This window comes from Ctenopharyngodon idella, chromosome 20, assembly GCF_019924925.1.
Source record: "Ctenopharyngodon idella isolate HZGC_01 chromosome 20, HZGC01, whole genome shotgun sequence".
Taxonomy (NCBI): Eukaryota; Metazoa; Chordata; class Actinopteri; order Cypriniformes; family Xenocyprididae; genus Ctenopharyngodon; species Ctenopharyngodon idella.
The window spans coordinates 19,214,893-19,240,031 of record NC_067239.1 but is presented as its reverse complement, the minus strand read 5'-3'; the positions used below and the strand labels follow the sequence as shown (position 1 = coordinate 19,240,031).

The 25,139-nt window shown below is 36.0% G+C and overlaps 1 protein-coding gene across 4 annotated transcripts in view; it reads left to right on the top strand.

The window, feature by feature from the left end:
* rgs6 (regulator of G protein signaling 6) overlaps positions 1-25,139 on the top strand; it is a 76,188-nt gene that overhangs the window by 29,613 nt on the left and 21,436 nt on the right. For 3 of the 4 annotated variants that reach the window (XM_051874387.1, XM_051874385.1, XM_051874386.1), the window contains exons 3-5: positions 22,329-22,425; positions 24,721-24,771; positions 24,888-24,994. In XM_051874387.1, coding sequence (XP_051730347.1) covers positions 22,329-22,425; positions 24,721-24,771; positions 24,888-24,994 — 255 coding nt within the window. Of the gene's footprint in view, positions 1-5,936; positions 6,157-22,328; positions 22,426-24,720; positions 24,772-24,887; positions 24,995-25,139 lie in introns of those variants that run through there. The other variant, XM_051874388.1, reaches the window with a different exon arrangement.

Here is a 25,139-nt window from a genome sequence, read left to right as displayed (position 1 = left end):
AAGTAGACTCTTCACAGATTCAAAATATGTATTACTCTTATCTGTATGACCAAAAATTACAGAGTATTTTAAGTGCAAGTGATCGCACCGGCGCCTCCATGTTAGCTGTCATGCAGTAAGCACACTACTATTCAGCTTTCACACTCCACACAAACACTTGAATAGCCCACGTTTTTCTAGGTTAACTTTAAAGGGAGTGGCCATGTACAGTTGCTAACTTACATGATTCAGATGATAAGCCATATTTGAAGTCGATGAATAATTGGCGAGCATTTGTATGTCCTGCCTGATGTACTGTAATTATCACATAGACCAGCTATTAACGATCTGTCCGTCAGACATTTTTTTCCCCCTGCGACTAATAAAATTTTGGTCGACTAAGCCTCTTCTCGTTGACTAACGGTTAGTCGACTATTAGGGGGCAGCCATAGTGAATTCAGACTGATCCTTGTTCTCACATCAATTTGCATTGTAAATTGTGATCTGTTAATTGTTCTAGAGTGATTTAAGCTAAAGAAGCATTGTTTTCAAAATGAATTGGCAAACACTTTTTAGCCTTTGAAGTGCCCCATTACGCTTTTTAGACCAATCATAACAGACTGGTTCCTCTGACCAGTCAGAGCAGAGTAGGATCGCAGAAAGGGATTTAGAGAGACTGAATTTTCAAACGAACCGTTTTCAGACTCTTTGAGAAATGAGGTAAAGTGCATTGTATATTATGATCAAATTAAAGTGTTTTTTGACCTTGGTTGCATGTAAACCTATTGTAGGAGACTTCCAAAACAAAATTAGGAACCTTTAAAATAGCATAATAAGGGCACTTTAAATGAATGAATAAATTCTAGAAACAAAAAAAAAAGAAATGTGACACAGAAGACTAGAATAATGGATGCTGAAAATTTAGCTTTGCAATCACAATATTAATTTACTTGTTAATATATATTAAAATAGAAAACCATTATTTTAATTATGTTTCACAATATTACTGTATTTGATTTTTTTTTTTTATATTAAAAAAAAATGCATTAAAAAAATGCTGCCTTTGAGATTTCATGCAGCCATAAAAGACTTCTTTTAAAAACATTACAAAATGTTACTATATACATTGTGTGTGTATATATATGTGGAAGGTTGCAAACAACAAGCCCTGATAATGAAGGGACTGTTTTTTTGTGCTAATTGGATGATGCTGTTTTTAAATTAAACTTTACTTGACTCATTTCTTTGCTCTGCATGATGTTAATGGACTTATTCTTCCCCTCATCTGGGTATTCTGTATTTCTTGCAGGGAAAAAACAGATAAGGGTCTGATTCTATGCATATTAACAAATCCTGTAGTCAGATCAATAATCTGCAATAGTTCCTGCATGACTGTAATTTACTACATCATAAGCGATAAGATGGCATGACAAAATGATCATGAATCCTGGTGTAGTAGCATTCAGAATCACTATAGGTCTCTCTCTCTCTCTCTCTCTCTCTCTCTCTCTCTCTCCCATTTCCTTTTTTACAAGGTCAATTTTCCTTAGTTTACATTAAAGTGGTCAGGCTTAATGGTCCTCTCAAAGAGGCTAATGGGCCGAAAATGTAACTTCATGCTTGTGCATCCAAACCTTAATAATGAAGCGATCAGCAGAGGACTGAAAAAAAAAAAAACATGGGTGACAAAACCATCCATCACCTGGCCTTAAGAATATTCACTCATTTCCCTGTTAGGCTCTTTCTAATACGCTGTATACTATTCTTGACTGCCTTCACCTTCCTTCTCTCACATTACTTTTTGCCTCTGTCTCTTTTGTTCTGTGTCCTCCTGTAGGACATCAGCGCCAGGCACTAAACTTGTAATGGCCTGTCACTATCTCTGGTCGTACTGTGCTGAAAAGAAATTACTTTCTGATGGCAGTGCCCTACAATGGCTATTCATCTTAATACCCTTTTAATGAATGTAGCCATGTCTTCCATGACTCTTTTCAGAAATTCAGAAGTTACTGAATTTTTTCGCCCATCTATCTGACCTTAAAGCAGGCTAATGCTCTGCACTTTTGTTTCAGAGCATTTTAGTCATCTATAGACCTTATCCGCAGCAGTGCCATCTTTGAGTTTTAACTGGAATAAAAGTGAGGCTGTGAAAGATAGACATCTCTTTAGTGGGTTGTACTGTTATTTAATGTGTTTTGGATTGTTCTGCTGATGAAACACTGCAAAAATATCTTTCCAAGAAATTTTACGAGACAACAAACTCTCAACAATATGAGCTGTTAATTATAAGTGACCTAAGAGCTTTATACAGCTTTTTCTCAGCGGATGCCATTGAAAACGCGGTCTTCGAAATCCACAGCCTTGCTTTTATACCTGTCATGGCGCTGCTCTGAATAAGGTCTATTCTTGGCAAAAATGCATATAGCACAATAAATAAAAAATGCAAGCTGAACGCTGATGTCCTAGGTTCACATCCTGAAGGAGTGTGTACAGTATATACAGAATATAAACATTTACTGAGAGGTAGCAGCAGAAATAAAAGGGGGTCTTGGTGGGAGGGAAGTGCACAGGGCGCAATAGAGAGGTGGGATACATGTATAAAGCGATGCACCGTTACTTACGACAGTACTTTCATATAATAACATTATATGTCTAGGCTCCTGTAGCAACATCCTCTATGGCAAGTTGCTCATAAAGGGACTGAATCCTGAAGAAACTTCAGTATTGTAGCCGGCGTCAATAAAAAAAAAATAGCTTTTATATATATATATATATATATATATATATATAGTTTCATGAAGCTGACAGTAGAGTAGCTTGACATAGGACACAGAATTTAATACACAAATATCTGTAAAACTTTTAACAACCTCGTTTTTAAAGGGTGAAATTTAAATATTATTATTGAATTAGAACTCTATTCTTATTTAAATTAAAAAGTACTCTAGATCACCGCAGGTAAAACCACACATGGCACCTCATTACATGGTAAAAAGTAAAATTATTGTTTCTATATCTAGAATGGTTTTATAGTATTTAGTCTATAAACACATTTAATATAAATACGAATGCACAAAACCGCAAGTTTATGACAAAAAATAGTCTGTAATTTGGTCTTTATTACTCATTTAATACATGTCTACATTAAAAATTAAATAAAATGAGATATTAACCTACATTTCTGACAAAATACCACGGTTACAGTTAGTGTTACCACTGTAAATCCATGATAAATGTTGGTGAATTGTTGGTTGAAAAGTATTCTAACTGGATCGGCTCAATGTTTCTCATGATTTGCACGTTAGTGTTGTTAAATAAAGTCAGCGCTGTTTCAACTAGCTTTAAACTGAATTAAATCACAGAAAGATTTGCAGCTTGTACCTGAGACCTCTACACCGAACTCGAACACTTCTCACTGGTTGTTTAGTGGTCATGTGATCGAGACTCTCAGCAAGTAAACACATTTGTGAGCGCGTGAGTCACGCCCTGCGCAATGCGCACAAGTAGCACGGTTTCGTTCTGCTTTTGGCGCGTTAATATTTCCCTGGCCTAAAATCATAGACTTGGCAGTAGTGCCTTGTGTTGACTTTGTGAAACTGCACGATTTGGCGGGCCACGTATAATAGATTTTAACTGACAAGCTGCGGGCCGTTTGAAATTCATCCCCGGGCCGCATTTTGGACACCCCTGGCATAGCCTTTCCAAACCAACAGAGATGTGTTCATTAACCCAATGTAAACATGAGCAGAATTGCTGTCTGTGGCTGAGCAGGCTAACAAATCTGTGTGCCTGTTTTTGGCAAGCACTGGGAGTAACTCAAGGTCTGGGAGCAAATTAATTGCTAGCTCATGGGGGGACTTCATAGAGGAGAAGATGCTCTCTGAGCTCCATCAATTTATCTGAACAGATGGGTCGATGGAGATCGTGAGGATGAGACATGGAGCCATCACGGCTTAGCTCCTCTAAATACTATTGGATGTCAGGCAGGGAGAAGCCAGGGCTCCTTCCTGCTGGTGTGTTTTCTTCCTCATATATCGTATGATTTGTTAACAGTGTGCAGTAGGCTGAAATTGTTGTTTAATGTCCCTGATCAGTCCATTTCTTTTCATTTTTCAAGTTTTCATGGCTTACCAATGGTGACAGGTCATAAGGGAGTAAAATTATGACTAACCAAGACATAAACAAAATTAGTTATTTGATGTAAAAGCTCTTGCTCAGTCAATGAGGATAATGTACTTCACCAGCAGAAAGCAGAGTAAACCCAGGTATATTTAGCATTAAAAAAATTTATTTTCTCATTGATTATTTTTATATATTAAATATATATTTTTGTGTCCAAGATGCTATATAGCCCACATTCTGCTGTGGGAATGAGGGATGTGAATAATGTTTTCATGTTGCGAGCTGGTACAGAGTGTATGCACCACAATTTTAGTCTGTACACAATAGAGAAATAAACTGACAAAAAAGGCAATTGACAAAAAAAAAAAAAGAAAAAAGATTTTATGTTGTTCTTGCTTAAAGTAGTTGTATGCACTGGGAGAAGTTTTAAGATAGGCTACATTGCCCCCAAATTCCAAGATATATTTTATATACACTAACATTCAAAAGTTTGGGATCCGTAAGATATATATATATATATATATATATATATATATATATATAATATATAAAAATTAATTTTTTTAAAGAAATTGATACTTAATTCAGCAAGGATGGATTAAATTGATAAAAAATGACAGTGAAGACATTTATAATATTACAAAAGATTTCTATTTCAAATAAATGCTGTACTTTCTATTTATCAAAGAATCTTGAAAAGTGTCACTTTCCACGAAAATTTTAAGCAGCACAATGTATTTAACATCAATGATAATAAGAAATGTTTCAAATCAGCATATTAGAATGATTTCTGAAGGATCATGTGACACTGAAGACTGGAGTAATGATGCTGAAAATTCAGCTTTGCCATTACAGGAATATAGTTATTTAATATAGAAAATAGTTATTTTAAATTGTAATAATACTTCACATTATTGCAGTTTTTACTGTATTTTTGATCAAATAAAAATATGCAGTCTTAGTGAGCATAAGAGAATTCTTTAAAAAATAATAATAAAAAAATTTTTTACTGACCCCAAACTTATAGATGGTAGTGTATGTCTATATTAATCTGTATATTAACAAGCTATATTTCTTTCTAAATATTATTTTTTGTGCATGTGTGTTTTGTGATATGGTAATTTTCATTGATCTGCAAAAGGGACTGGTGCTGGTTTTGTAGACAATTGAACCTTACGTACAGGACATAATTGATCGTTTTTGTATCTTAAATACAGGAATATTGATGTTAATCAAAATAAGGCATGTGCTGTAGCTCAGGGAGAAATGAATTTGCTCAGTGCTGAGAAATATTGAGTGTATTTCCATGACTTCTGTTTATCGGTCAAGCTTGAATTTTCCAAAAATCGAATAACTGAAGGGTGTTATCAGTCCTTTATTGATTGTCAGTGGAGTCAGATGAGATTGCATATACTGTATGTATACATGCTGTAAAGGAAGCTTTCACTTTTCCTTTAATGGTTTCCTTTGTGAAAATGCCCATTTTCCATGCCATTTACCTCCAGGGTAATGGCAATAAATGAGCTAGAGGCTTTTAAAAGGACTGCACGGATCATATTTTGTTTGCTGATCCATCCAGCCTAATGCATTTGTCAAACACAACTGGTATAATCTGCTTCTACATCACACATTCCCTCACCGCCAAAATGAATGAGATCCTTGAGCTTTGCTGAGCCAGCAGCATTTCAGTAGAGTTGCACATCAATAATTCCCTTCCACTCCAATTTATCTGCCAAAACTGTAGCCTTTGGCTTTGTTTGTCTGTCTGGCCCTTTTCCCTTTTCGCACAGAGCTGAATCTGGACTTTAGAGCGTGGAGTACCTGTGTAGATGCAGGACAGTAATGAGGGACTTAATTAGTCGAGGGCTTTGGAGACAGGCTTACTGCTTCCTCCAATGTCTCCAATGATGTTATGGGTGCAACAAAACCAAAACGGCTTGGAAATCAGTAGGCATTGGTTTGCATGGTCCATTTATTGGGCTTAAAGGCGGGGAGAGTGCATGCTATAATTGGGCCTCTGAGGGATCTTCTAAGAATCTGAGGCTCAATCTGAAGGTAAGATCTCTATCAGAATCATCTAAGCATGACCTTCCACCCCTTGTGAGTGAGAGTTCCCAGGTAAACAACTTAGACCAGTGATCATTTTCACACATTTTTTTGTACACAATATTGTATTACATTATTGTGAATTTTTTATTCTTAGTCTTTCTTGTTTTAGTGAATTGTTACGGAAAGTGCATATTTACAATGTGACTTACACATTCTGAATAGTGCATGAAGTTCACTTGTACATTTGTGTTGTTTTGTGCAGGAGCTGTAATATTAACAACAATTTTCAACATTAATTTTGTTAAATTGGTAGAACTCAAGCTTTATTTCCCTTAAATATTCTGATATTTTTGCTGTTTTTCTTTATAACAAGTCTACAAAGGCAAAGCTTGGTCCACAGACAAGTTACTTCACAATGGCTGCAGATGTATAACAACCGCAGGAAATATGGATTTGTAGAATGGATGTTTGTTTATGCAGGCAAATAATCATATGCGTCTCTTTTGCAAATAGATGAAAGGGTCCCTATTGTTTGCTGTGCTACTTTTTACATTCATGCCAAAGCATTCTGTTCACTAGACCGTTGCGATTATAATGCTAGAATGTCATACTAATGTATGCTTGTATAAATGTTTAACAATTATATAATATTCAGTAGCTGTACTTTTTCATGCCTTTTTAAGTATTTACTCTTTGCTGTGGGTTCAGTTTTCTAAATCAGCCAAATCTGTGTCTTATATTTAGATCTAGTTTTATCACATATCACCCATTTACTTCCGGTGATTAGGGCCAGATCTCAGGGGCCACGGTCCAGCTTCACCTTGCCTGATTTGCAATCTACTAAATGGCTCCGAGCTCTGGCTGAGTGGGATGCTGCCAAGCATCCTTTCCTTTGTATCCCACTTTTATGTCTGGCGGTGGCTGATCAATGAGAATGTGGAATCAGATGCTACTGATTTGAACACTGTCCAAAGCAAATGGGGTGGAGAAGAAAGCTGTCCAACTGACAGCAAGCACAGCGTACACCAGCTGTCTCATTTCATCTCACAGAAAAAAAACAAGAAGAGGTCAATATCAAACGTTTTGCTCTGCTTTCCACAGTGCCCCCTCTCAATTTTTTTTCTTTAAATCTGATCTGATAGAGGCCACACATCCTATGTTCTTTCTCCTGAAATGAAAGTTGCAGAGAATCAAAAAATGTGCCGATATGCAGAGACAAATTCAATTTCAATCCATGCCAAGGCTTTTCCGGCTGAGTTCTACCCACTCATGACTCCCACATTGTCTGTTTTATCCCAGTCTGTTCCATTCATTTCGCTCAGTCACCCAGAACTCTCTCTTATGAGATTCTAGAGGTGTGACACATTTAGACTTAATGTCAGCAGAGTAATTAGGTGAAATGAAAACAGTCATTGATATCGGCAAATTTAAATAATGATTAATAACAGTAAAATGAAATAGAGATCAATATACGCAAAATGAAATGCAGCAATTGATAATTGAAAACAACAAAATTAAATATGGTAATTAATAACTGCAGAAAGAACCAAAATCTATTATAGAGATTAATCTATTAATGATTGTTTTAATGTGTCATTTTCATGGTTTACATCTGTGGTCCTCAGCTTCATAACATGCTCTGTAAAGGTTCAATGTAGTTCTATAATACTTCACATTTGAAACTGTAATCAATCACTCTATTTCTAGACAGGGTTTCAGAGGGACCACTATTACATTGGAGCTGTGGCCTTGGGGCTCCAGACGCATTGGCTATGTCTGGATTCAAAGAGCTCATGCAGGAAATGCAGGTTTGATTCCTTCCTCTGGGGTTCCCATGGCCATTGAAGTCAATGACATCTTAAAAACTCATGGGAAAGTAAATTTCTGTAGTGAATATGTACTACTATTCACTATCGCTTTGAAAGAAATTAATACTTTTATTCTTCAATCATTAAATTGATCAAAAGTAACAGTAAAGATATTTTAGACATCAATTAAAGGATTAGTTCACTTTAAAATGAAAATTACTCCATGATTTACTCACCCTCAAGCAGGTGTAATATGACTTCTTTCAGATGAATACAATTGGAGTTATATTAATAATCACCCTGATGCTCCCAAGCTTTATAATGGCAGTGAATAGAAACCACCTGTTTTGAAGTTCAAAAAAGTGCATCCATCCATAAAAAACGTACTCCACATGGCTCCGGGGGGTTAATAAAGGCCCTTCTGAAGCGATGCGATGTGTTTGTGTGAGAAAATTATCCATATTTAACACGTTAATTTTGTAGTAAAGTAAAATAACTAGCTTCCGCCAGACCGCCTTCCGTATTCAACTTGTGAAGTGTAACGCCACTCGCACTTGTTTCGCTTCACTTTGACACTTCAAAAAGTTCATAAAGAGATCGTAAAACTAATCCATGTGAATTGAGCGGTTTAGTCCTAATTTTCTGAAGAGACACGATTGCTTTATATGATGAACAGATTGAATTTAAGCCCATATTCACATATACACATTCACTAACTCACACATTAGTTGTGGTAAACGGAAGCTCAAGCATGTTTGCTTGACGTGTGAGAACCAATGAGGTTCATTCTCGTGTGTTACGCAGCACGTTTGAGCTTCCGCAAGAGGTTTGTTTTTGTCAAGCAGATTCAGTTAAGCTTCTGTTTATGTTTACTGATTAGTGTTTATATGTGAATAAAAGCCTAAATTCAATCTGTGCATCAGCAGACGAGTCTCTTCAGAAAATTTGGACTAAACCACTCAATTCATATGGATTCGTTTTCCAATCTCTTTATGAACTATTTGAAGCATCAGTGGCAGTTGCGTAGCTGTCTATGGAGGGACAGAAAGCTCTCAGATTTCATCAAAAAGATCTTCATTTGTGTTTTGAAGATGAACGAAAGTCTTATGGGTTTGGAACAACATGAGGGTGAGTAAATGATGACAGAATTTTCTGTCAGAATATTCCCTTTAAATCTTTCCGACCTCAAACTTTTGAACAGTAGTGCATATTTTTCTTGTTATGCTCATCTTCAATATATTTCATCGGCTATAAATTGCGTTTGATGATTTTAAACTGTAAAATAATTCTTTAAAATCTTTAATCATGAACTAGTAGAAATATTATGGAAAATTGTTGGGAACCCCCTTGCCTGCCCATCAGATAATTTCCTGTCTCTGCCAACAAAACCCCAAAAATAATGGCACAAAAACACATGCTACAGGAAAATATGGTGTGTCAGGAAGCTTTTTAAAGTATTTACTCTCTCTGCCCATCTGTCATCTCTAGTCATCTAATTATAGAGAAGATTGTAATGAACCCAGCCACCTGCAATGCTTTAAAGCCAGTTGGCTAATGGCACTGCACTGTAAATTTTAAAGTTGTGTGGGAAAATTGGCATCCTTCCGTTCAAGGGAAAACTGGTCAGTCATGTATGGTGTAGGCATAGTTCTTTATTTCCAGAAACACGCTTAATATGGATACTAAATATCAAGCTTATTTGATGTCTTCAGCTTAATTTGGGAGTCTAGAATGAAATGCAGTTTCATACCAAGTATGATAATGTATAATATAGTTATACTACATTAATGAATATGAATTGAATGCATTGTTTTTTTTATGCACTCATTTGTCTTTAACCAGTGCTATAATAGATGCAGGCATTTCTTTTCTATCTTTTTCAAACAAATTGAAGCTTATGTTGAAATGGATACAGCAGTTAACATGCCTTCCCATTATTACCATCATATTCAATCATATTCTCAGTAATCAATTACTTTGTAAGCAAAGATAGAAACATGTTTGTAGCTTGTGATATGTTAGTGTTGGTGATGAATCTGACTTACCGTCTTAAAACCAAGTAGGTTGTTGTCTGTCTGTTTTTCTCCCTAAGATCATCCTTCTCTGACATAATGTAAATTAACCTATCACACTTAGAACTTAGTAAAATTCATTCAAATAAGCAGTCTTGTATTATTATTAATAATATCTCTATGGCTAAAGCAGGTGTAGCTTTACTGTAACAGAGAGGATCTCAGAGGCTTTGGTTTATCCAGTTTCAAACCTCTTTAAACATGCTGCACTCTCAGATCATGTAAACTATGTATTTTTTTCTTTCTTTTTTTTCATGTTGTGTTTTTAAAGCTATACATTTCATGGTGTTTGCATAGTACATGCAAGTTATTTGTGCCTGAAAGTGCTGTGGAGAACAAATGCAATAGAAATGTGAGTTGAAGCCATTTTAATTTCTGATTTGGTGTTTTGGATGACTTGGAAATGTAATATACAGTGAGAAATAAAGATATACCTGTTTTATCCATCAGGAAATGTGGGCTTTCACTCTTAAAAAATGCTGCCTTCAGAGGGTGCATTCAAAGGTAGGAATGCATCAAGGAACATCCGAATCCAATGTTAGCTTCACTCCCTCTCTCCTGAGATACCTTCATCTGATCGATTTTTGAAGGCAGCATAGATGTATCCTTCACTGCCTTTGATATCCCACAAACCTGTGCTTTCCATTCTGTGACAGTTATATTAAAAAATAAAGATAGCATCTGAAAGGCGCAGCTGGTTGTAAATGTACATTTCTGACCAACGTTTTCCACTTTTGAGTGAGAAATTAGTATTGTAGATATTCACTTAGTTATCACCAAAGCTCTTTCAATGTTGTTGTAGATCATTAAACAGTTATGCCTCCTCAGAAATCTGTCTGAAAAGTTTTGTGAGGTACCTTTGTGCGCAAACTCTGCTTGAGAAGTCATTGCCTGATAGGGCAGCGAGGCAACAAGTTAACTGCCTAAGCTTTCGGACACAGCCAGTAGGGTCGCTTGTAATTTCTTGTTGTCTTTAAATTGGAGCTTGCTGAGCTTCTATCATCTTTGGTACTGATTCCTTTGTTCAAGTCCTGCTGTTGTATCTAATTCATGTGTGCTATGTTCTGACAGTGTTGGCTTGATTGCTTCAGGCTCTGTGTAGATGCCACTGCAGTTCAGCTCCAGTGGGCCGTGTCATGAGAATCACTGAGATTTAAAGAGCAGTGAATTGTTTGAAGGAAATGCTCATGTCTCTGAATCAGTCAACAGTGTGACTGGTGAAAACTTTAGTTTGTTCTTTCTTCACTTTACAGTAGATACCAACAGAGGAATAAAGCACCACAGAAGCGGGCAGCCACTAGCATAGAGAGAGAATGACTGAATGGATGAACAAATAAATGAATTAAATCCAGGGTTCAACAAGTTTAGCTCAATTAACAGCATTTGTGACATAGTGGTGATTATCACAAAAAAAAAAAGGTTAAAAAGAGATTACGGTGAGGCACTTTCAAAGTGGCCAATTTTTGGAGCAAAAAAGTAGAATTGTAACACTTATATTTTATATAAGCACTTACATTATTATATTTTTGTTAGAAATTGTGTATTATTAAGCTGTAAAGCAGTTAAACACAATGTTTGCAGTTATTTTAGTCGTCACATTGTCATGGCAACAAAGTTATATGTAACTTTATATAACTTTACACAGAAAAGGTCAGCAAGCAATTTTTTCACACTTGAATTATGTTAATATGCATTATGTGTCTTATGTCTGTACTACTTTAACTTTTATTGCCATTGTGAGTGTCTCACTATAGCCCAGATTGTTGCTTTTTAAAAGAAAAGGAAGGGATAAATCAAAATTAATTTTCGTGGTAATCAACTTTAGCTTAAAGGGATATTTCACTCAAAAATGAACATTCTCACCCTCAAGTTGTTCCAAACCTGTATGAATTTCTTTCTTTTGCTGAACACGAGAAGATATTTTGAAGAATTTCGGTTACCAAACAGTTGATTGTAACCATTGACTTCCATAGTATTTTTTCAATCAACTGCCTGGATACTGACATCCTTCAAAATATCGTCTTTTGTGTTCAGCAGAAGAAAGAAATTCATACAGGTTTGGTTCAACTTGAGGGTGAGTAAATGATGACAGAATTTTAATTTTTGGGTGAACTATCCCTTTAACTTGTATTGAACCTGAAATATTCCTTTAAAAGCCCCATATCAAGGGTGTGCATTTCCATAAAGGATGAGATCCAGGTTGTTAAACTGTCTCTAGCTTTTTCTCAAAGCCTGACGACCCTGTCATCATATTTCCATTAGGAAACGCATCTCACAGCTGCTGTCAAAAGCATCAGCCGTGTGCACTTGGACTCTGTGCAGAGCTCAGACTCTGCTCTTGACCTTCAGGTGATCCAAAAGCAGTCTTACACTGAAGCTTTTTTTTTTTACTTTAATTATGAATTACTAGAGAAACCTGCAGTGAATAGCAATCAATTCGTCTGGCGATTAACACACAGGCTTTGTTGCGATTATAATGATTTTTTAAGAGGTAGGCCTAACCTCAGGGTTGTGGATTATCCTGTGGCGTTTGCTAGGCCTGTGTGCAAATCTTTTCAGCTTAACCAAGACCCATTTGATTGGAAATCATGGCACTCTGAAACAGAGCTACAGTTCACATGCACTGTAGTACACTATTACATCACTGACTTACCGAGCATAATTGTTTTTAGGTCTCCAGGTAATAATGTTTCATTCATTGATTTTTAAGGTACTTACAAAAGATTGGTGAATTTGTCCCAGGCTACCTGGCAGTTCTTTCAACGCTGCCCAAGACTTGCTGCCCCCTTCTGCTTTTTGATTATGAACTATAATAAAAGACTCAAGCCTTAAATTATTTAAAAATTTAACACAGAGCCAAAGTAAAGAACATTAAGTCATAAGGGTTTTAACATTAATTAGCAGAAAGAATACCATTTTTGCATACATGCTTTGGTGAGTTGATATAGCAGTTTATATGCTAATTTTGTGTGTTTTTACACATTTATGAGAGTGTGAATGAGTTCTGGTGCCATAAACATCATCTAGACGCCTAAATGAATATAATCTCATTGCTCTGTGAAAGAGCGTGACATTGTAGCTCAAATGAATTGGTGAGGCAGCCATGAACAGTGCAAAGAACAAAATTTAGTGTGGAAATTACAAAAGCTCCGTTTTTGGTGCTGTATTTAAGTTAGACTCAAAGCTTTAAGACTACATAACATATAGTAACAAAGATGCATTTTAGAATAAAAAAGTATATAACAGTTATTGCCTGATATAATATCGTCTTTTCCTCATAATTTAGCTTATTCTTTATCATATGTGTAAAGATTCTCAAAGTATTTAAAATAGTGGTTTAGTTAAAAGCACAATAAAAAGATATTTTATAATTAGATTTTTTAGTCATACAGACTCTTATTTTGAAACGTTTAATCTGTTTCTATTGTGAATTGATAAACTAATGCACTCTCATAAACCCTTTCGTTGAAAGAAATCTCATGTTAGAGTACATAAAGGCTGAAATGATCATCCAAGACCTGAAATGACCTCATACCCCTATAGAGTTTTATGAGGTTTCAAAGAGAGCAAAATCAAGAGAAAAAAGGACAGTAAATAAGTTATAGTATGGACTAAGCCTCTTCCTCAGGGACTTTCGTTATACTATTGACTTTTTTTCAGCTGGTTCTATAAAGGTCTTTGAATCCTTGAAGGCCCAGGTGGAGAGTTTGCATTTAGACATCTGCTTCTGACGTTCAGAGAACAGAAGTGCTTTTTGATGAGAGATGAGATCAGCAGAGACCAGCCTTCACCTGCATGCCTGCTTTTTCATGTCCCAGCTGCATAGCCAGGTGTTTAAAACAGAAGAGCCTCTTAAAGTCATGGAGGCTACTCACAGAAAGCCAGAAGTTTGCAGGTGGATGTAATTTTTAACTCAATTGCGAATATGTAGGTTGATGTGATGAATCTTAAAGTGATGGTTCACCCCAAAAAAATAAAATTCTGTCATTTACTCACCCTAACGTTTTTCCAAACCTGTGTGACAGTGAATGAGTTTCGTTTTATTCCTCACACAAAGCCATCAATTGACTAATATAGTGTGCAAATCATATGGAGTTCATTTGAATTGAAAGCACTAACACAATACCTAGATAGTATGTTGTTTTGGAAATTTTGATAAAAAATTATGAACATTTGTTTATTTTATTGTTTTCTATTTTATTTTGAATGTACATCAATGAAAATAGGTAAATGGGCTAAATTTTCTTTTTATTTCATTTTGACTTGAAATTAAGTCCAGGTGTGATGTAGCTAGGGATGCAAAAGGACGGAAAATTTCCAGAATTTCTGGAAACTTTCCAGGATTTTTGGAAAGTTTCTGGAAATTTACCAGAAAATGTTCACCCCTTTGCATCCCTAGTAGGGATGGTAAGATTCACAGATTCGCATCGGTACAAAAGTTAACGATGCGATGCATCAATTTAAAGAAGTGTGCATCGGATACAAGTTGGTATTTGTATCGCGATGCATCGGTTCTAACATAATTGCATCGGTAAAAAACGATTTATTAATATTTAATTATTAGTAGATGAGCAATACTTTTATTATATAGAAAGTAAAAAAAAAAAAAAAATTTTAAATATAGATTGATTTCTTCTCTCTAAACTGTTTTCCAAGCGCATTCTCTCATCACCACTGCTGCTATGTGAATATGACGTATCACAACACTACGGAGACCGAGGCGAGTCAAGAGTCATACAATTTAGATTAACATGGCACTACAAAGGCCTGTTTGTGAAAGGGAAGGGCCATGCTTTAGAAGTCAGAAGGCATTAAGTTCATTTATGATTTGCTGTCTGTCTGAACCAAAGAAATAAAAGTGAACTATCTGTACCATATTCAGGGCCCTGTGATTTCCACAATGCAGAAAACATGGATTGAATCATGGAATCCATTCATAAAAACGGACTTTACTGTATGACGTGGAATGTCATGGAATTTGTCAAATTTTGGATAAATAAATCAAAAGTAGACTTACATCAAATTGTGATATGTACTAGTGTCTGTGAATATTAAACCGCAAGAAGGCAAACTGAATATGAATCTTGCATGTTCTGCGTGTCTCTGGCGCAGACCTGCGAATATGTTTACTACACATCCTGAAGCACGCGTGACGCTTGCGGTGTTTTTCCAGCATCTTACTATATGACAACATGAACACATAAACTTAATCTCCAGAGCTGCTCTGACAGTCACTTCGTGAGCATTTTACCGTTTAATTTGAGAAAAAACTATTGTCATATCATATACACAAAGCAACCCATCAAAATAAAAGTTCGGTTTAACTTGTAACAGAAATATAGCCATATTATTTTCATCTCATTTCATATATTACTATTGTAGTATTATGTACTATGTAGTCACTATTGTATTACTATTGTATGGTGTAATGTATTTCTTAATGACAATGTAATACTACTACTAGTACAATAATTATTAAGACTTTAATAATACTTTGCACTTTTGAAGGAATAATCACACAATTTTACAGTAACAGTAAACTTTGTTTGCAAAAAATTAAAGTGTTTATTTAAATTTAATTTGATTCAAAGTTTTATGCCTTCATTTGATTACCAGAAGAATTAAAATACACAGCACAGAATTTCTGGGGGGAAAAAATCATATGGGCCCTATTATTGTAAACGAATTAATAAAGTTGCTTTTTATTAATTCAGTTAATTAGACATGATTTTGATTAAACCATTAAAATGGAATCCAGAAAAATTGAAACAGAAAACAGAATTTCAAGTATTTCATAGAGCCCTACATATTGAATTGCATAGCATCATAATTTTTTTCAATTGCATCGTATCGCATTGCGTTGAATCGAATCGGATCGGATCGCATCGCATCGCATCGTAATATGGGTGAAAGGTGTAAATATGATACAGAATTCACAGTATTAGATGTTAATTCTCAACTTATGTTCATTTTTTCTAACTGCATAAAGCATTTTCCAATTAACCTCTTTATGGGCATCCTTTGACCACATTTCATAACACATTGTCTCGCTGTGGGGTTTGGAGCTGTCATACACCGCCTCCGAGTATAAGAAATGCTTGTCACGTCAGTATGCGCCTCGGGTAGACATGGTTGAGTGTCATTCATCAGGACCTGGCTGTGGAAAATCAACAGCATCGATTGTTCACATATCTCCTGCAGGGACTGAGCAGATGAGCCACAGGATGCTGCAAAAGTATTATCATCAGGAGCGCTTCCCATGCTGTTATCTATGGCAACACTAACCTGTCTCACGAACTAACTCATGCTGCTTTGCTACAGAGCCCGACCTTGATGCATCTTGAAAGTGCCTTGTTTAATTTCATGGATTTACCTGGCAAGCAAGACAAGCAAGTGCACTAGAAGATGCTTTTCCACCATCTACTTTGCTTCAGAAATGACCTTGCCTCTTAAAGGGTTAGTTCACCCAAAAATGAAAATAATGTCATTTATTACTCACCCTCATGCCGTTCCACACCCGTAAGACCTTCGTTGATCTTCAGAACACAAATTAAGATATTTTTGTTTAAATCCGATGGCTCCGTGAGGCCTACATAGGGAGCAATGACGTTTCCTCTCTCAAGATCCATTAATGTACTTAAAACATATTTAAATCAGTTCATGTGCCATCGGATTTAAACAAAAATATCTCAATTTGCGTTCCGAAGATAAACGAAGGTCTTACGGGTCTGGAACGCCATGAGCGTGAGTAATAAATGACAGAATTTTCATTTTTGGGTGAACTAACCCTTTAAGCGGTTTGAATAGAGGTGGAAATCTGTCCTTGTTTTTTCTCTTCTTCTGAGTAAGAGTGCCATTCACAGGCTACAGAGACTTGCTGTAATCAAGTTTGAAAGATGGGCTTGATTGAGAAAGGGCTCTTACTGGTGAATCTGATATGTAACCACCCACATCTGTGGCTCCCTCTCATTCATATCCCTCAGAGACAGCGAGATAAGTAATTTTCATATCGTCATCAACATTTTGTCTAAATGTCTAAGTGTTTATCTCAATATACAGTTTCTTTATTACTCAAGCAAACCTAATAAAAATGCAGTAAACAGCATTGTGGTTGACATTTGCAGCAAGCTCAAGATGACACAGATTGCGTTCTCCAATCAAAGAAATTTGCCTTTTTGGTGCCTATTTTTTTTTATTAGAAAAGTGACAAGTAAGTGTTGCTTGATCCTCACTTGATTGTTACGGTCAGGAGTCCAAATCAGCGCTCCTCTTTTAAATGTCCTCATTGATAATCTGCTGTGTAATAGTTGAGATATTACAAAGACATTACAACAGTACTACACTTAAAATACTTCACTGAATTCCACAGAGACCACAAGTACTTTAACAATAAAGGACACATGCTGATATGGTACTTTTATCCAAAACGACTTCCAGTGCTTTCAATCCATGGGGGGAATGTTTATGTATTTTCTGGCCATAATATTTTTCAAATATATGCCATATATATGTTGTAAAAAGCATGGCTTAAGGAAATAATTTTTTTAATTATACCATTATCTGTCTGAATAGTCCATTCTGATTAGCTGGAAGGTGTGTAATAAAACATTTTAATGTATAGGTAGTTCTAAGTCAGTTTAATCCATTTTTGAAGTAATTAAACTTACAGCTTAATTGCTAGAGAGACGCTGTGCAGATGCAGAATTTACACACACACACACACTCTCTCTCTCTCTCTCTCTCTCTCTCTCTCTCTCTCTCTCTCTTTCTCTTTCTCTTTCGATAGGCTAATTCATTCAAATAAATGTAACTTTACTGCACTATTCTGTGTTTGATTTAAAGTGGACGTAATGCTAGATCTAACAAGCTTTAACTTGTCAATGCTGGCAAATGACCATGGTATAAATGGGATAATCCCCAGCTAGTCATGGATTATCCCTTACATAGGAAACATATTCTTTTTAAACTTTCAAATCCAATCTTACCAATGTATGGTATGCATTATGTTCTAACCATGAAATATTTTTTTTAATTAAAAATAAGTTTTCATTAAAAAACTTATTTAAAAAAAAAAAGTAGTTTTCTATAAAATTATGATTTTCCTTTTTATTTTCTACACATTTCTTTTAGAAATTGATAGATTTATATACTTGGAACTCATGCAAACCAAAAAATAAGGAGATCCCTATCATATAATCCCTATCATTCCCTATCATTTGACTAACTCATCCTCACTTTCATCACATGGAAGAGCTAACTCTGCACTCTTCCTATTGCCCTTTCCTTAAAATATTGCTGTATTCATTTTCTGAAAAGAAGAAATAATTTTGTTATTTATACATAAATTCAACTATACTACAAAAAACCACTTCAAAATAAATAAATAACAGCAATCATATTGTTGATGCTACTATCTATAAAAAATTCCAGTGGGGAAATACATTACTGCAATTCCACTGTGGTACAGCGTTGACATATGGAGTTTTTGAGGGACATTCAAATGTCATGTGACTTAAAAACAGCACATCATTAGCAACCTTAAGGCCTATCCTTTTAATTCCCATAGTGAAATATATTGTATTTCTTTCTGAATAACAAGGAAATGAGTAGAAATTCATTGTTGCCATATGGCAACACTGTACCATAGAGGTTTAAAATATGTTTTGGACAATATACACTAAAGAAGTCTCTCTTTTTCTGTATGTTTTAAACTGTAATTTATTCCTGTGATGGCAAAGTGGAATTTTCAGCATCATTACTCCAGTCTTCAGTGTCACATGATCCTTCAGAAATCATTCTAATATGCTGATTAGGTGCTCAAGAAATATTGAAAACAGTTCTGCTTAATATTTTGTGAATAGAAAGTTCAAAAGAACAGCATTTATTTTAAACATATTTCTCTCTCTCTCTCTCTCTCTCTCTCTCATAATACCATAATGCTCTACTCTACATATTACAATAAGCTTCAATGAAGCGACTCAATGTTCCTTTGTTACTAGTTCTATAGTGACGTTTTAGAATTAGTAACGGAGACTTAGGCTCAATTGTTAAACTGTCAGCTTGAGATGTGAATCCGTGGCAGAAGGAAGTAGTTTTGCACAAAAGAGGGTTGTTTTGAAGACACTCCATTGTTGTTATTATTTATTTACACATTTGTGCCGTCGAACTGTTGTATAAACGCAATATCACACTCATAGCCATGCGATATGGCTGTATATCAGCACGCTGTGATTACCTACGGCCAAATCACAGCTGTGCTGATAATACAGCCTTATTACATGGCTCTGTGGAATACTTGTTTCTGATTGGTCAACCACACCATCCAGCGGTATGTTATTCCCCAATAACAACTGCGAAAAACAGATAACAGTCTCATCTGGGTAACTGAAGTCTGCAGCGCTATACGCTTGCTGAACTGTTTTTCCTCATAGAAGTTTTGCGTTTGGTGAGCTAATAAAATATTAAAACTCAGTCAAATCAATATTTTGTGTACAGTTATTTAATTGTCATCCGGTATGGTGGACTCGCTCTCTATTGTTTCATACAAACGCAGCTGCTGCCATTTTGCAACTATTGTTTTGTTCACTGTAATGGATTATCTGATCCTTGATCACCCTGTCACAGTTTATTCTGCGATAACAACCGACTGGATGTACATTATCCCTTATCCCCCAAAAATATGCTGGTAACTGAACACCTTATTTGCTCTCCCAGTTGAGCTAAGAAGTTTGTATTTCCTTGTCTAATACATTATGTAAATATGAAATGCAACAAAATTGTCCAAAAAAAAAAAAAATCCAAATAGTTTTTTCTTTCATGTGAACTTGTGAAGTAATGTGCCAGGGCTTGTCATTTTTCTTTGGGAAATGTTTACAGGCACTTCCCGAACCGGAGGCTGCTTCACCAGCTTTCCTTGAAGAGCGCTAATTGCTACATTTAACACACGCTGTGGTGGCCTCTGAGGGGGACAGTACTGTGATAACCTTATAAGAACTCGGCACAGTGTTTTGACAGAATATGACACATGTAAGTGCTTTTTGGGATGTACCAACGTAAGGGCCCATCCTTAAAAGAGCTCTCTAGTGAGTGCTGCTGATTGTACTGAAATAGAGTGACAACCCAGCATGAGGCTGGGTGAACAGCGTCTCTCAGAGAGATAAGGCATGGCATCCGTAAAGTTCATTTAATGGCATTCACTCTCATTAAGGAATGATACACAGCTTCGCCATGATGACTAGTGTGAACTGGCTCAAAATCAGTCTCTTTTTATTTAGGATGGTCCTGCTGGCCTTCATAACAGACCACTTATCCTACTTTAAGCATTTGGCTATCAAAAGAAAAAGCATGTTTTGTTAGGCTAAATGTTAGATGACTAAAGAGCTGTTCACACAGAATGTGTTTTTACATTCCACTGTTGCGTTTCTATATTTTTTCTATGTAAACATGCTCTAGACTAATGTGTTTGACCATTGCACCAACATGCTATTCAAAGCTGAATTTTCACCATCATTACTCCAGTATTCAGTGTCACATGGTCCTTCAGAAATCATTCTAATAAAATAAAACAAAAAAGTGGCACTCAAATTAAAGTAAGCTCAACTTTAAAAAAAAAAAAAAAAAAAAAAAAAATGGCCTAAAAGTAGTAGCTGGGGCCAAGGGGCCTGGGGCCCTAGTGGTCAAATCACACTGCATACGGGGCCAGGGGACCCTAATGGTCATCTGGTCCATAATCTAGCCTCATATCCAGCCCTATATCCTTTGAATATTCAGAAATTTGTGGGGCTTGAAGGTGTGAGGCTGTTGGATAGATGCCATTTTGCCCTCTAAACACCATGTAGCATTTTAACTGTATTGATTTTAATGTTAAGCAGATCACTCTGCTTTGGCTTCCTTTGTTGCCGTTGGGTTTAGAGGTGGACTTCCTGGCTTGCAGTGCTGTCTGTCCATAGCCAGGATCTCTCATGGGACTCAGGCCAGCACTCATCGACCCATTTAGAATAGTTTGCACCATAGACTTACGTTTTAGCCACTAGATAGAGGGCATTAAACAAAGTGAAGTGCTTTTTATGGGTAGAGAGGGGAAATTAGTCTCATGTGGTAATGGATGGGATGACTAGAGTGTTTTTTTGGAAAATGAGGGCGAGTCCTCGTGTTGCACAGCTGTATGTTTTGTTCGACATGGCTGATGATGTACGCGCCCTCTCTTTATACTTGAAGTGAAGTGGCTTTGCTTTATTTTAGCAGCGTCGTGTTGTCGTGGGCTCACGGGGGTCGGGGGCTGGCTTTGATTGTTTATATATAGCTACTGTATGCATTAAACGTCTCCGAAGCAACTGAGATCTCGCCTCCTACACGACACATGCAAAAAAAGAGGGTTGAGTGCCACAGAACAGTGATGACAACATGCAATCTCCAAAGCAGAGAACGCTACCTAATCTCATTATGCTCCCTCTCTCCTGCAAAACTATGAGCTGTTTTCATCAGTGCCGGGATTATTTATAGACTGTAGGTGCAAGCTTGTGTATTCGAAAGGCCTCTGCTTAGACGCCTGCGTATCCAGAGAGGAATGAGAACAGATGTTCCCATCACAATTGAAAGGATCATTTCTGTGGCTTTAAAAGATTTTAGGAATAAAAATAGAATAAATACATTTGGCCCATGTTTTGTGTGCATTGGGTACTTGATGCATTTAGTATTGTGAGCAATAGATGTAGGTGTATGTATTTATACCTGTTATGATTGACAGTGTGGTTAGAATGTGATACTACACATTCCTTGAAAAATAACTGTAAAATTACGAGATCGACGCTAATAGTGGACTGAAATAAAATGAATCACTGTGCTTTTAAAGTGACAGCATTCTGGTGTGAAACAGTGGATTTCTTATTTACTACATTGAGTATTTCCTTTAAGAATATAAGTATTGAGTATTTCCTTTATAAATATAATTATTATTATTCCAAACATTTGACGGTAGTGTATACAATGGTTATCAGAAGTGAGATATTGTAAAATACTACAAATTATTGGTATTGATAAATAGGTGCACAAAGCATTGTGTTTGTATTTTCTACTGAATTTAATATGCCATATGCAGCAAAAAATAGACTCAGTGTGGAAAATCTTCTTGCAGCTTCGCTTCAGCTGTGCTGCTCCTACTTTTGTGGGCTGTGTTAATTCTGTATCCTGTCAATATGGGCACTGAAATAAAACTGAAGCAGACCTAGACTGTAGCTACAGTATGAGATGTGAGTCAGCTAAACTAACTAGACAGACTCTTTCTTCTCTCGTCCTGTAGATTGAGGACATCATCACACGCCTCCAAGATGAAACTGAAGGTGTGCCAGTCAGAACGGTGAAGAGCTTCCTGTCCAAGATTCCCAGCGTTGTTACAGGTATACTGGCAGGAATATGGGTGGAACAGTTTGTGTCTAAACTGGTGTGTTATTTGAAAGATGTTGATGTTGGTGGAGATTCAGAATGTGGGTTTTTCAATAGTCATTGTTATCATAAAGTATGTGTGAGAAAATACAATACAGTTTAATTGTAGCAATTGAGCTGTACACATTTTCAACATTTTCTAAGCTATATTTTCTGTAAACTCAACGAATATGTATATACATAAAATAAAGTAAATATAGTAAATATATAGTAAATATGAGGGCTAATGTAGAGTCAGCTAATGTAAATAAATAAATATATTCACATGCAATGTTGATTTTATTTTATTAGCTTACTTGCTTAAAGGCTTAGTTCACCCAAAAATAAAAATTCGGTCATTAATTACTCACCCTCATGTCGTTTCAAACCTGTAAGACATTTATTCATCTTCGGAACACAAATGAAAATCTTTTTAATGAAACCAGAGAACTTTCTGTCCCTCCATTGACAGCCTGCGCAACTACTATACCAGTTTCAAGCATGTTCACGCAACAGTGTCTGCTCTCGCGTCAGCATAACATGCATGCGTCGTGGTGCTCTCGTGAACACAAGTTGAAAATTAATATTTTGTAAATAAAGTGGTAAATTGTGTTTGTTTGTTTTGTTTTTTTTTTTTGCGCAAACAATGTACTCTTGTCGCTTCATAAAATTGAGGTTAAACCACTTGGGTCACATGGATGCCTTTAACAGAGTGTCTATTTACACTAAGTGTAAATAGCCTGTCTTGTTAGCAAAGGCTATTTACACTAATTCCGCCCACCAATGTCTGGTTGGACCACACAAAATTTAAAAAAAAAAAGCACACCAGTCAATGTCTGCAGTGGCATAGGCCATAGAGAGTATGGCACATGGAAGTAGCTTTTGATGCGATCGACCCGAGTTCGAATCCGCCTTTTGCCGAACACGCTCTTCTCTCTTTTCCTATCACACATCAGATTTGAAAGGCATATATATATATATATATATATATATATATATATATATATATTTTTTTTTTTTATAAAAATGAATAAAAAAATAGCCGCTGCCTTTAATGATGTCTTTACTACCTTTCTGGGGCTTGAAAGTGGTAGTTGAGTTGGCTGTCAATGGAGGGACAGAAAAATCTCAGATTTCATTGAAAAGATCTTAATTTGTGTTCCTATGATGAACTAAAGTGTTACGGGTTTGGAACGACATGAGGTTGAGTAATTAATGAGAGGATTTTCATTTTGGGGGTGAACTAACCCTTTAAAGTGTAGAAAAGATGAACACTGCAACAATATTTAATCATTTATGAAATTTTTTATTATTTATATATATTATTTAGAAAATTTATTTAGGAAATATATGAAATTCATGACTAGTTAGCTAACATTTGGCTTTATCGTCCAGCTCTGTGTCTTTTTTCAGCTTTTTGTTTTTGAGATCAGTGTTTTCATTTTCTTTTTTAACTGGGGACTTCTTGTTAGCTATCAGAATTATTATTAGCAGTCAGGCATGATTATGTTATTCTGTAAGCGAAAGTTTGATAATAGGTTCACAGTAGTCTTCATCTGATGTGAATGTACATGATTTTAATAAATATTTATTTCAAAAGAATTATTCATTTCAGTTGGGTTAAAACTTTTTAATGAGGAAAAAGTTACTGAGTGCACCTTTAAAATACCAATTTTCTTGTGTATCTAAATTAATGAAGCTTTTTAAAAATATGTTTTAAAAGATTTATATCACTGCCAGTGCTGATAAAATATGTACACAGGGTTGTGCTGAGTTGCTGTTTGTCAGGGCGTTTCATAGATCAGAGTGTGGATTCGGTGACAGATCCGGAGCCACACGCCCCTGTGGTCTCCACCGATCTGACTAACCACTTTAACTTTCACAGCTTCCTTTAGAGTATGATAATGAATGCTGGGAGAGCTGTTATTTGTTCTTATAAGCCCTCAAAGAGAATAAACCTGAAGATATGGCTTGATCTGCTCACATCGCTAAACACAATTACTACAGTGAGCAGCTCTAAATGGATGCCCGCAGGCCCGGATAACTAATAGCTGATTTGGAACTAAAGCGTTGATGATGTACATGATTGAGGTGGTGCTAATGTAGATTTAGCTTGACTGATCTGACACACATCGAATTATAAACCGTAACGTATCTTGGCACACAGTGATGATTTTGTCTTTATATCAAGGTTTTGAGAAGTGAATGTAATTTATGCATAAATTTACATGTGAAAATAAGCTGATATGTTTCCCCATTTTCAACTTCAGGTTCAGACATTGTTCAATGGATGATGAAGAACCTCAACATAGATGATCCCGGTAGGTCCTGATCTGAAAAAAGATATTGCTTTTCTTATTGATGACTGCAAGTTTTAATCTGCAATTGTTTATGAAAGTATTTAGTGAGAGTAAATTTCTAATTTCTGTATTTACAGTGGAGGCCATACACATCGGCAGCCTGATCGCTGCCCAAGGCTACATATTCCCCATCTCTGATCATGTTCTCACCCTCAAGGACGATGGGACATTTTACCGCTTTCAGGTAAGCTTATCTATCTACCATCAACCAAATAAGAGTCACATGGATTGTATCCTGGCAGCTGTGGTTTCCAGGATGTGATCTTGTTTCACTTTAGCACAGCTGAGATTCTGAATCTACTGTGCAAAACTATGAAGAAGCTCCACTG